Source organism: Pelodiscus sinensis, chromosome 23 (assembly GCF_049634645.1).
Source record: "Pelodiscus sinensis isolate JC-2024 chromosome 23, ASM4963464v1, whole genome shotgun sequence".
Classification (NCBI taxonomy): domain Eukaryota; kingdom Metazoa; phylum Chordata; order Testudines; family Trionychidae; genus Pelodiscus; species Pelodiscus sinensis.
Genome location: NC_134733.1, coordinates 16,778,079 through 16,791,189, shown reverse-complemented (window position 1 = coordinate 16,791,189; position 13,111 = coordinate 16,778,079). Strand labels below are relative to the sequence as shown.

Genomic DNA, 13,111 nt, shown 5'->3' with positions numbered 1-13,111 from the left:
AGTGAGAGTGGAGCCCAGCTCCTAATTAGAAGCATGGGAGGTCTGCTTGGCACATGTTCTCGGGACCCCTTGCTGACTAGGACAAAAGTCCCATGTCCATTTCCTGAGGAGGAGCGAGAAAAGGGACCGTGGACCATCTAATTAGGGAGGTAATTAAGGGACACGTTTTCATTGGCGTTCAGAATGTTGGATAGCCGCTGCCGGTTTTAGACAAGTCTCCGGACGTCAAGTGCAGGGGCTGTTGTTTCAATGCTGAGTTTGTGCTGTGGTGAAATTAACCATCATACAGACAGATGAAAAATGCAGGGGCCGTGACCTGTGCTTTGGGAAAATGCAGGGTCTGTGACCTGTGAATGGGAAAAGCGACTGTTCCAAATTTCCAATAGTAGCCTATCGTACATGTATTCTTAAGCTTCGGGGAGCACAGTGTATCTATTTTCCCAGTGCCCTTTGTTCGGGCCAATGGTAATGGAAACTCAAACAACCGTAGTTTTCTAAAAAGAGCTTTGCTCAGCCATCTCTGGCTTAGTGTTGTTATTCTTCAAGATCTCCTCATGCAAACAACAGGCCTGGACCGTGGGTACTTAGAATCCAGGCTAAATAGCGACGCGTGGGAAATACGCACATGTAGTTACTTCAAACACTATTTGCTGGAGTAGAACCAACAGTGCCCCACGCTAGGTAATGCACTAAGGGAGGTTCTGGAACAGTTCTCTTGGGAAGAAGGGGCACCAGGAGAGAAAATACCATCTGTCAGCTAGTTTTATGTATTTAGATACATAATATAGCATTTGGCAGTCTGATTTTTTTTTTCCCAGAGGTGCTGGGAAGCTGGTTGGCTGAGCACTAGCGTGGCCGCCCAGGAGAGATTCAAATGCCGCCCAGTTGATTAGCAGAGCACCCACAGCCGGCAGCATGTGTTTCTCCTGGTGGTGCACATCCACACATGCCTCAGTGCGCAGAACAGAATGTATTCTGCACATGAATGGAAAAAATTAGAGGCAACATTGGCTCAGAGTCTCTGAAAATCAGACCCGAAGAATGTATTTGTGGGTGCAGTGTTTCTCTGCTGCAAAATATTGCCTCGCATTAAAAACGGGCCTGGGTGTAGGGATTCCTGGCTGCTTTTTGCAGTTCTCCTGCTGACTGTGTCTGTGACCTTGGGCATGCCCCTTCATTTCTCTGGCTTTCAGTTTCCTCACCTGTAAATGGGAATCATGACATTTGACCTGGGATACTGCATGAGATTTAATTGATGGTTATAAAGTGTTGTGTGATTCATAGCTGAAAGGCAATATATGTACATACTAGGGATGTTATATTTGGATTAATTGGCTAATCGAATAGTCGTATTTGATTAGTCGATAAGGGCGCCTTCACTTTTAAAGTGTAGCAACAGTCCCAGAGCAGTTGCTACACTTCAAAGGCGAAAACGCTGCAGGGAGCACAGGGCCAGTGGGGACTCTGCAGTACCCTGCTGGCCCCGTACTTCCCACGGCATTTCAAAGCGGCAGCACCACCTTGAGCCCGGGGTCAGCGGGGGAGTCCCTAGCTGATCCCAAACTCCACGCGGCGCTGCTGCTTTGAAATGCCATGTGCAACCCAGGCCAGCTGGAGACTCAGCTGGCCCTGGGATGCACACGGCATTTCAAAGCAGCAATGCCATGTGGAGACTGGGGTCTGGCCCTGGGCTCCATGCGGTGCTGCCACTTTGAAGCACCCTCTCTTCTCCCCCCCACTCTTTGCTGCCTGTTTCTGATAGAGGCAGCAAGGGAGGGGGAGCGACTAGTCGACTAGTGTGTCGACTATCCGATAAGCATTTGCTTTTTGGATAGTTGACTAGTTGTTCACATCCTTAGTACATACTGAACCATGTCGGTAACTCTATTAAGCAACAGAAGGTGGATTGAAAATGAATCCTGTGCTGTAATATTGGGAGCAGATATTGATTAAAAAGGGAAGTTACATTTTCCTGAATCCAGCTCCTCTTCCAGAGCAAGTTAAGACTTGGGAAGCAACTGTTTGTGAATGATTGTTTTTCTCGGTACATTTCCTTTAACAAATAGCTCTATTGGCTACTCCTGTTTGAAGGAAAAGCCATTAGGGGTAAGTGATTACGTTCCTGTGCCAAACCAAACACTCACTATATTGATACTTGTGGCAATCACGCTCCATGATCACGTCTGTCCAAGAACTTAGCGTTGCTGTGCTACACTAGGTTTGTTTTCAGGTTTGTTTCATTGGTGGGGGACGGGGGTGTCTGTTCACAGCTATCAGGAGTTGCTTTGTGTCAAGGGGCAAAAAGTCTTGCATGGGCTGCTCCCATGGCTGGCCTGCCTGCTTGTCTGTGAGTCCATGTGATGTGCAAGAGAAGGGGAAACCCCTGATTTCATCACTATCACCAGGAGTTTGTTTTATTTATCTGTGTAGTGGATGCTGCATCCCGGTCATGTTAGATGCTGTGCAAACATGAAACAGAGCTTTCCTGCCTTGAAGAGCTCCCGCTCTAAGCTGAAGGCAATAGATGACAGGTGGAGACAACCCACAGATGAGGCAGGAGCACAGTGTAGACACGAGACACATACTCTTCCCAAGACATGAGAAGTCATTCTTCTGCTCTATTCTGGGCCGATTAGGCCTCAGTTGGAGTATTGTGTCCAGTTCTGGGCACCACATTTCAAGAAAGATGTGGAGAAATTGGAGAAGGCCCAGAGAAGAGCAACAAGAATGATGAAAGGTCTAGAGAACATGAGCTATGAAGGAAGACTGAAAGAATTGGGATTGTTTTGTTTGGAAAGGAGAAGGCTGAGAGGGGACATGACAGCGGTTTTTAGGTATCTAAAAGGGTGTCACAAGGAAGAGGAAGAAAAATTGTTCTTCTTGGCCTATGAGGATAGGACAAGAAGCAATGGGCTTAAACTGCAGCAAGAGAGGTTTAGGTTGGACATTGGGAAAAACTTCCTACCTGTCAAGGTGGTTAAACACTGGAATAAACTGCCCAGGGAGGTTGTGGAATCTCCATCACTGGAGATATTTAAGAGCAGGTTAGACAAGCATCTTATCAGGAATGATCTAGATCAGGGCTACTCAATATGTTGCCCACGGGCCGAATGCGGCCTGGAGCCTGTTTGTTTGTGGCCCACGGTGCAGTTTGGGTTTACGTGGGGCTGAACACGCGGCCCACAAGTGGGATCCTTTGAACATGGCCTCCATTGGGAACACGCTGCACAAGGGCGAGTCAATATAATGGTCTTCTGTTGACGTGCGTTTTAGTAGTTAAATTCCTGGACTGTCATTGCTTATTAAAAGTGCTGTCATATGGGTGGAAATTGGGTAAATATTGCATTTAATTAATATCAGCAGAACTGACTTAAATGGGGCCTGCATGTTGTGTAGTCTTGCCTTAATCTTTGTATTCGTTCCTGTGTGAAAAAAACTATTTGCATATATATTTGCATGTATATGCAACCACACTTAAGTTGCGGCTCTCGGCATGTACTGTATTACTGTGGCCCCCGGGGCTTCCAAAGTTGAGTAGCCCTGATCTAGATGGTTCTTGGTCCTGTCGTGAGTGCAGGGGACTGGACTTGATGGCCTCCCAAAGTCCCTTCCAGTTCTAGTGTTCTGATTCTCCCTGAATAACTTGAGCTGTGGAGCTCCGTCGTTTCCTATCTCAGGTTTTGGTTGGGTTGTGTTTGGCTAGGCCCAGTCTCCTGGCTACATGGTGCTAATGGAGAAGCCTTTAACTTCCTCATGCAGCTGCCTCTCCTCTGCTGCCCCCTTTCAAGGCTTGTTGGAGTCTACATTCTTTGAAGTGCTTTTGTGCCTTGGGGTGAGACCTTTTTGGCTGTTGATGAAAGCCAAGGAGGATGTACTTTGACCTCCGAAGCGATGCTGCCTCCTAATCGTTGTGACAGATTGAAAGGCCGTTATCTGATTGTCTCAATGGATTCTGCTTCCTCTAATGAAGCCATAAGAGCTGGGGTCATGGAGGGTAGAAAGTCCCTGGCCATTAGTGGGGGAGCGTTGAATGCCCAGATGATACTGGGTACAAAGGAGGCAGAAAGAACAGGATGTGTTTGGGTCTGGGAACGGCTGAGACAAAAGGGTGTGACTCTCGTTTACACTCAGGGTTTGTCTACATGGGAAAACGGTCCCCTTGAAATAGGCAGGGTTATACCAGTACAACCCCCATGTGGAAACTCTGATTCCAGTAAGAGAGTGACTTGGTTTGGTTTTTTGTTTTGTTTTTTGGTTGGTTGGTTGGTTTAGCTCAGTGGTTCTCAAAGTGTGGCTTGTGGATTTGGGGCTCTCCACCCCCTGCCACATGGAGCCTGCACTGGTGTTCCAGCCCCATGGTTCCCCTCGGCAGGGTTGGAGCGCCAGCTTCCCACTGGGAGGGGCAGGCCTCACGGGTCGGATCTGGCTTGTGGGGGTAGGAATCAGCTCCATGTGCTGCTGTACCTGCTGCTGCTCTGCCTGTTCCCAGCTGAGGGAGCAGCTGCGCAGGAAACTGCTCACCTGGAGGCTTTCCTCACTGCTCCCATTGGCTGGAATCACAGCCAATGGAAGCAGTGGGGGCGGTGCCTGGGAAAGATGGGCGGCACGGAGCCAGGGAAATGCCCCCCCCCCATCCCCTCGTACCCAGATCCCACATTCCCCACATGCATCCCCTCCTACGGAGACCCTCCACCTCAGTTTTAGGACAGCAAAGTGGGGAAGAAGCTACACTAACATAAACCATAATCCCCTGCTGAGGAACCCCTTTTCCCCGGGTTGATTCCACACCGGAGATGCTAATAAATGTGTCTGCTGCCGGATGCACTTGTTAAATATTTTAATAGCGGCTATTTAGGCAACTCAGTAACAAGTATTCTACTCAATCTTTATGCTCTGGCCTGTGTAGACTCTGGCTGGTCTTTTCAAGATGGGGAGCCTGCCTCCTGCAAATCCCATCCATATGTGGTGGATCACAATAAAGATAGAATGGCACGGAAAAAGGTTCAGAAAAAGGCAACAAACATGATTAGGGATTAGGAACAGGTCCCATATGAAAAGAGATCAAAAAGACTGAGTCTTTTCAGCTTAGGAAAGAGGAGACTAAGGGGGGGATATGATAGAGGTCTATAAAATCGTGACTGGTGTGAAAAAAAGTGAATAAGGAAAAGTTATTTACTCATTCCCATAACATAAGAACTAGGGGTCACCAAATAAAATTAATATGTAGCAGATTTAAAACAAACAAAAGGAAGTTTTTCTTCACACAGCGTACAGCCAACTCGTGGAACTCCTTGACAGAGGGTGTTGTGAAGACCAGGACTTTAACAGGATTCAAAAAAGAACTAGGTAAACTCATGGAGGATAGGTCCATTGATGGCTGTTAGCCAGGATGGGTAGGAATAGTGTCCCTGACCTCTGTTTGTCAGAGGCTGGAAATGGGTGACAGGAGAAGGATCATGTGATGATTCACTCTTCACTCCCTCTGAGGCATCTGGCATTGGCCACTGTCAGCAGACAGGACACTGGGCTGGACAGACCTTTGATCTGACCCAGTGTGGCTGTTCTGATTTTTGTATGTAGCGCTGGGTCAGAGGCTGCAGAATGGGAGCCCAAACTTTGACAGGGTCCATCCACTGCCTCCTGCTGGAGAGTCTTGGCAGCTCTTCTCTGCCACCCAGGGAGGGACAGACTGGCTGTGTCCACATTGGCATCCCTTTCCGGAAAAAGGATGCTAATGTGACACATCGCAATTGCAAATGCTGCGGGGGATTTAAATATCCCCCGCGGCATTTGCATTTACATGGCTGCCGCTTTTTTCCGGCTCGGGGATAAGCCGGAGAAAAGCGCCAGTCTAGACGTGATTCTCCGGAAAATAAGCCCTTTTCCGGAGGATCTCTTATTCCTACTTTCAAGGGAGTAGCCCAGTTAGTCTGTACAGGATAAACTTAAAAAACAACAAACAGTCTGGTAGCACTTTAAAGACTAACAAAACATGCAGATGGGCAGTTTTCCTTAATCTATAGCAAAAACCACCAAGGCCAAGTGGTACTTGCTGCGTTCTCTAGGTATGGGGAACAAACCGTTGCACAAAGAAGCATGTGAGTCAAAAGAGACCATATGCAGCTGTCCTGGGGAGGGCAGGGGGGAGATGTTTCTCTTTGCTTTAGGACAGGCATGTCCAAAGTCCGGCCCGGGGGCCAATTGCGGCCCGTGTTCCGGTTTAATACGGCCCCCCGGGTAATTTGGCAATATCTATTTTTTATGGCCCCCAACGAATCCATATGTATTGAGATGAATACATTGTAAAATCTCAGTTAATGTCAGTTGGTCTAAATCAGTTATAAATACATTTGGACACAACATGTATACTTGGTGTTATGTTCCTGTTCATATTTTTTGAACTTAAAAGTTGACAGACAACCTTTATTACCAATAATATGTCATGTACTTTACAATGTTCCTGACATATATTTCAGCTTCCTGGATTTTTTTTTTCATCTGGCCTTCAGATATGAAAGGCAGAGCGATTTAACACCTGTTTAGATTTGTCATCCATGTGACGAAATGAAAAGTATGCCATTTGCAATAAACTTTGCATAAAATAGTTAATTTGCATTTAATTTTAATGGTTCAAAGAATGTCAGGCAAAATGGTCGGCCCTCACGCATGTTCACTTTATCAAATCTGGCCCTCTTTGAAAAAAGTTTGGACACCCCTGCTTTAGGAGACTTCTAGGTGCTGCTAAGTAGCACTTACCCTGCCTGTTGTTTTAGGAATGGCTGGAGCCTCTTCTTCCCAAAGAAATTCTGTTGTAGAGGGTGGCTTTTCCCTTTCATATCTGTCTGATTTCAGCAGATTGAACACAAGACTTACACAAACAGAATCCCGACAGCCTCTTTGTGGCGCTAAGGCCGTTTACTGCAGCCGTTATTCTTCTTCAGCAAGCCTGAGGGATAATGAACTGAATGGTTTCTGGAAAAACTTAAAAAACAACAAATAGTCTGGTAGCACTTTATAGACTAACAAAACATGGAGATGGGATCATGAGCTTTCGTGGGCACAGCCCACTTCTTCAGATGGCTGGAGGCGGGGGTTAGAAGAGGATGAGGCGAGTAATTACAAGTGTGTTAGGCCTGTGTTTCTCAACCGTTGGGGTACTCAAGAGAAGTCTGGGGGGGTTCATCAACCCAACTGAACTTTGGAGAAAACTGAATTTTTGTTTTAAGTTTTACCGCACTTTATTATTTTTGTACTTTTTACACCCAAAAATTTCATCGCCTGCCCTGCTACGATTACGTTGTTTAAACAAACGTGTTGCAATGGAAGAAAAAAAATGGTGTGTCTGAAAACTGTAGGTACTGGGGGTACTTATTTTTTAAGGGTTACTTTATTATAAAAAAAAAAGGTTGAGAAACACTGTGTTAGGCTTCTGCTTTGAAAGCCAAACCCCGGCGCTTCTTTCCTCTGGCCCATCAGCGCATGGCCTGCTGCTGTGAACAATGGGAGGGAGGGTGAGGGTTAGGGTTAGAGACCCCTTTGTTGGCCAGCGTATGGCAGCAGCCTGCTGGAGAGGAGTCTACCTGTCCCCCCCCCCCCCCCCCCGCGAGAAGGGCTGTCCATCAGGGCAGCCGGGTGTGTGCCAGAGGCCCTGGGAAGAGCGCGCAGCCCCGGCACATTTGCATAGCTTCCCCCTCATTGGCTTGGGGCTCCGTGATGCAGCTGCGCCCCCAGCGAAGGCAGAGCCTGGGCTCACGGAGTCCCGCTGATCGCTGTCTCAGGTGGCCCGAGGCAGGCTGCGCTGTGGCAGGGGGGCCGCTTTTTCAGCAGGAGTTGTGCTTTCAAGTAAGTATATAGAGGGGGTTCCTGCGCGAATTGCTGCAGGGAGCGTTGAAGTGAGTCGCTTTGGGTATTTGCGGTGGGAGGACAAATTCAGGAGGTGGGGGAATAGGTATGATGGGGGGGGGTACCCAAATTCTGAAAGTGGGTGAATGGGTAGGGTAGAATGTGTGTGTCTGTGCCTGCAAGTAAGTGTGTGTGTGTGTGTGTGTGTGTGTGTGTGTGTGTGTGTGTGTGTGTGTGTGTGTGTGTGTAAAAAAGAGAGAAATCCACCCTCTTGCTTTGGGTGTGTGTGTGTGTAAAAGAGAGAAATCCACCCTCTTGCTTTGGTGTTGTACAAACTTTGAAAACCATGAATCCTAACACTCCTTTACAGTTAAACCCCTTCCCCCTACACCCCCACAACTCCCTTTGGATGTCTTTTTTCCCTCCAGTTCAGGATTATTGACCTCTGCTCTGGTAAAACCCCACGGGAAAGAAGATCATTTAAATAGTATTTCTGATCAAAGGCCATGATTTTGTCAATTGTGGAAGTATATTTCCAAAGTTCTTTTGCTGTATGAGGCACTAAAGTGTTGTGAAGTTAAAAACAACAGGGATGTTTTCAGCAATGTGTATTGCCTAGGTAAAAAGCTTTGTACATTTTAAAATGTTGGCATTAGGAAAAATATCCATTGTGATATGAAACCATGAGTGGGAGAAGTAAGCGGGGTAGCAATTTTCCTAAATCTATTAATTTTATTGAAAGACGTGATCTGCGCATACCGAAATCAGTAACGTACATGGCCTAGAAGAGTCACTGGGTTGGGTGGCAAGGGACCTAGACAATGTTACTTACTATAAATAGGAAGAAAATAGTTTAAGGATATAAGATCACTGTTTTTAAAGTTTTGGGATCTGTTTAAATTTAGCATAAGCAGTAATATGTGGCAGGTATAGTATCATCTAGGAGTTTTCGGGTGCCAGCATAATATTAAACTTTACTATCAATAATTATGATACCAAGAAGATGAATTATTTTCCTCTGAAACATCACCTCCATATTCTACTCCCCTTCCCAAATTCCTTTGCTTATAAGGGATAATTTTAAAAAGCGAAAAGCAAACAAGGAAAAGGGGAAAGGTTGGTGACAAAGCTGAGAGTTCTCCTCAAATACCCTGGGGAGGGGAGGGTAAGTGATGGAGCTGTGTCTGTGTCCAAAGACCCAGTCAGCACAGAAGGCAGTCACGGACAATGGAAATCTCCTTTGAAATGGGGTGTATACGTAGAGCCAAAGCCGGGCTGTGCCCCGGAAATGCCTGTTGGAGTCTCTGGGAGCTGAGGATGTTTATTTCTGACGATTTGGCCCTTAATTTTCTGAATGGAAATTTTTCCTCAGCAGATGTAGGTAGGGAGGGAGGCAGGCAGGCAGGCAGGCAGGAGCGCCTGGTAATCATGCCAGGGTGCATACCTTGAGGTGAAATATGAGCCCACATACAAAAAGAGTTGAAAGGCATCAAACAGGAAATATGATGTGACTAATTTCAATTGACTCCTGAGGAAGGGTGCATTAAATAACTGTTTGCTAGGGCCTGATCCTGCAGATCTTATTCAGGCAAATTTCCCACTGAAATCAATAGGTATTTTGCCTGGAGTGAGAGCTTTGTCTTGCCCATGTGCCCTGAGTCAGGAAAGAACTGATACACGTATTGGAGTCAGTAGGACATATGGACATACTTAGCATGAGACGGGTTTAAGCACATGCTGTGTCACTTCTTAAATCAGGGATGCAATTTGTAGCATCCCCAAGTCGGTCAGGCTACATTTCTGTGGTCCTTACATGTTCCAAAAGCTCTCATTGACTTCAGTGCAGTGATTCTGGATTTACACTGGTGGGAATAAGACCAGAATGCGATCCATTGTGCGTGGAAAGAAATGCCTCCATGACTCAAAGCAGCCAATACCCCTGACAGCCTGACAGAGCCATTTGTGTGTGTTACCCTATGTCAATTGAAGTCAAAGGCATTACTGCAGATTTTACACCAGTGCAATTGACAAACATTTGTCTGAAGACCTTGCCAATGCTCATATTAGACATCAACATGTGTAAATGAAACTGAACCAATTTACAGGAAGGGAATCCCCACATGGATACTATAAAGTTACTGCTTTTCAGATTGTTTATTATTAATTCAGTGTCCTTGAGGCAAAATGCATAAAGAATTTTTAAACAACTTTATTAAAAAAAGGAAAATCCGCCAGAGTATTGAGGCCTGAACTGTAATTCTGAAATGCATTAAAAATTGGAGACAATTTAAAAAAAATCCGCAAATCACCATCATCTCCCGTAGCCTGCGTGTGCAGTAAAAAGTAATCATGCAAATTCCAAAGCTGTGCTTATGTGTGGCTTATTTGGATAAAGAGGACTAGAACGTATATATTCTAGGATCCCATTAAAAATGTGTCTGCGAAAGGATTTAGCTCTTCAGAGATGATCCATGAAAAAGGGAGTGCAAAGCTGGTTTGGGAAACAGCTGAGTGGAAAACCCTATGCAAATGATTTGTGTTCTGTTTCCCCAGTCCCCGGAAGATACAGTGCTCACCAGATTGGCTGCCCTTCAGGCACAAGCATCCTTGGGATTATGTCATGGAGGAAGAACATGCAGATATTTTTTCCCCATAATCTCTGAGCCTTCAGGCAAAGAATTCTCTTAATGCCCCAGCTGGAGCGCTGAACGACACCCTTTTTCCAGAAGTAGAGTGGTTTTTCGTGCGCAGAGTGGGAGAACTGTGTGCCGCTGGATTTGGTTGCTTGAATCGTGCGGCCTGGCTGTTGCGTTACCTACTGTGGATCCCTGACCAGGCCACGGGGTGGGCGGGGAAATGGTCACGTCCCAGTTTTTGGAGTGTTTTGGGGGAAGTCAGCCACGGCAGGAGAGGCGGCGGCGGCAGCAGCAGTCCCCGCAGAGACCCAATTACAATAGGAGACCTTGCCACAAGTGGTGTCAGCACCTGACGAGACCCCTGGAACCCATCAGATGTTACCCAGAAGCCCAGCCCCGCGTATATCACTGTAGGTATCACAAACCGTTGTAATGGAGCCCCCTGTGTGGTGAAACGGGCTACGGGCTCCACCCAGCGCTTTTTGTAGCCATGTGTCTTGAGACAGGGAAACGGAGGAGGCAGTCTGTCTATAACAGCAGTTCTCCAGCTTTATGGCCCACCCTGCTCAACGCAGACCTTTCTGCAGACCAGCAGCCAACCACCCGTGATGACAAAATGGGTGAAGGAGGGGGTGGGAGTGCAGGGTCTGGCTTTGAGGTAGAGTGCAGGAGCAGGGTGGGGTGCTGGTTGTTGGGAGTAAGGTGCATGAGCAGGCTGAGGGTGGGAGGTTGGGTGCAGGAGCAGGAAGGGGTGGGAAGTCTCAGCAGCAGGGGGGGGAGAGGGAAATGGAAGATTGGGGGGTTGGACATGTGGGATGGGAGGTGCTTACCTGGCTCCATGCTTCCCGCTGCTCCCAGGCACCACTCCCCCCCCCCCCCCCCCCCCCACACACACTGTTTCCATTTGCCGTGATTCTGGCCAATAGGAGCAGTGAGGAAAGCCTCCAGGCAAGCTGTTTCCTGTGCGGCCATTCCCTTAGCCAGGAATAGAGGGAGCAGCCGTACATGGAGCCACTTCCTTCCACCACAAGCTGAATCTGGCCTGTGAGGCCTGTCCCCCTCCACTGGGAAGTTGGTGCTGGCGCTCCAACCTTGCGGAGGGGGGCTGTGGGTCTGGTGCACCAGTGCAGGATCCCTGCTTCAGGGGCGGGGGCCACGCCCTGAGCCTGCGACCCACCTGCAAGATAGTCACGGACCACACTTTGAGAACTACTGGTCTATAAAATAGAGATAACACACATCTGTCCCCTGCAGAGTTTGGAGGGTTTTAATTGTTTCGTGTTTGTAAAGTCCTTTGGAGACACAGTGCCCCATGTGAGTGCTAAGTATTGTTATGTGCCCTTCCGTATCCATCTGATGGAAGAAGAGCTTCTTCAATACCAGGAGGAGTATTGGCAAACACTGCACCCACTAAACACTCATATGTACTCTTGGCGCAAACAAAACCTACCCATGCACCCAGGAAAGCACTTGCCCCAGCACCCTGCTATTCAACTGCTGGTGAAAAGCAGGGGGAGAACCATTCCTGGCCTGAGAACAAAGGGTCGGGGAGAAGGGAATGGGTCATCAAAGTCAGTTTGCAACATTCTATTCTGTAGGCACTTAGCATTCCCGTAGCACGTTCCTTGAGTCTCCAGGGGCTTTAGAAACATCCGTGACAGGTAGGGAAGCAGCTTCCCCATCTTACATACTGACAGATGGAGGCACAGAGACATGGACACTTGTCCAATGTGTCACTGCCAAGCAGTGGAAGGCCAGAGCTTTGAAGGAAAACTGCCCAGTATACAGAGAAGCCCTGTTAGGTTTGTTTTGTCCCATGTACACTCATCTGGTTAAAATTCTCTCTGCTTTTAGAATTGTCCTCCATGTGAAAAATCCCCCTTGAGAGCTAAAAAGCATTGCAAATTGACGTGGGCCATTAATTCTTCATAGTGGCTCTGAACTGATTGGAGTTTTTCTAGGATAAATTATTTACCAGATAATGAAGGGGAAAACTGTGTGAGTCTAAATATTACACATGGGATTAGCTATCCTCCTCCATTTGGTTGGAATACAAGTCACAGCTTCAAGTGTTTAGCCTCCAAAACAGCAGCTAGCAGGTACTGCAGGGAATTGGAAATCATGGAATATTCTGAGATGCCAAAGCTATCTGCTCCTATTGATATTAATGCCGAGTTCAAGATAATTGCAGTGAAGAATGTGTTCGTGCTGTGTTGTAATCCTTCATAAACCTTGGGCCAAACAATGCACAGGAAAATAAGAAAGTTTCTTATAGAGAAATACTGCCTAAAACCCTATTATAGGATATCCGAGATGCCTGTGCCAGACCCAAGTGTTAGAAAATAAAAGCCAGTGACAGCTGCAAAAAAATCCTATCAATATTACTTTGAATCCTGAAGCAAATTTGCTATGAGTGTTTGTATTTGCTTTCTGTGAATGTCCCGGTGAGCAAATTTACTAGCATTGAGGTTTGTGGGGTAAATGAATTCTGAGCAGGCATTGCAAGATTGTAAAAGGGAGCAAATAACAAATTGCATCTAAAACCTGGTTCTAAAAGCTACGCTCATCCAATGAGAGAACAAAAATGTGCCATGTGACCTCTGCAGCAAACCAAAATGCCTAGAACGTTGAAC

General features: G+C 47.0%; 1 protein-coding gene across 3 annotated transcripts in view; it reads left to right on the top strand.

Annotated features, from left to right (window-relative positions):
- The window catches only part of DVL1 (dishevelled segment polarity protein 1), a 224,459-nt gene that overhangs the window by 156,575 nt on the left and 54,773 nt on the right, over window positions 1-13,111 (top strand). Inside the window, exons 1-2 of one of the 3 annotated variants that reach the window (XM_075906882.1) lie at window positions 7,784-7,842; window positions 10,396-10,888. The exons of the other annotated variants lie outside the window; for them this stretch is intronic. Coding sequence (XP_075762997.1) covers window positions 10,699-10,888 — 190 coding nt within the window. The 5' untranslated portion in view covers window positions 7,784-7,842; window positions 10,396-10,698. Of the gene's footprint in view, window positions 1-7,783; window positions 7,843-10,395; window positions 10,889-13,111 lie in introns of those variants that run through there. 3 annotated transcript variants of the gene reach the window in all.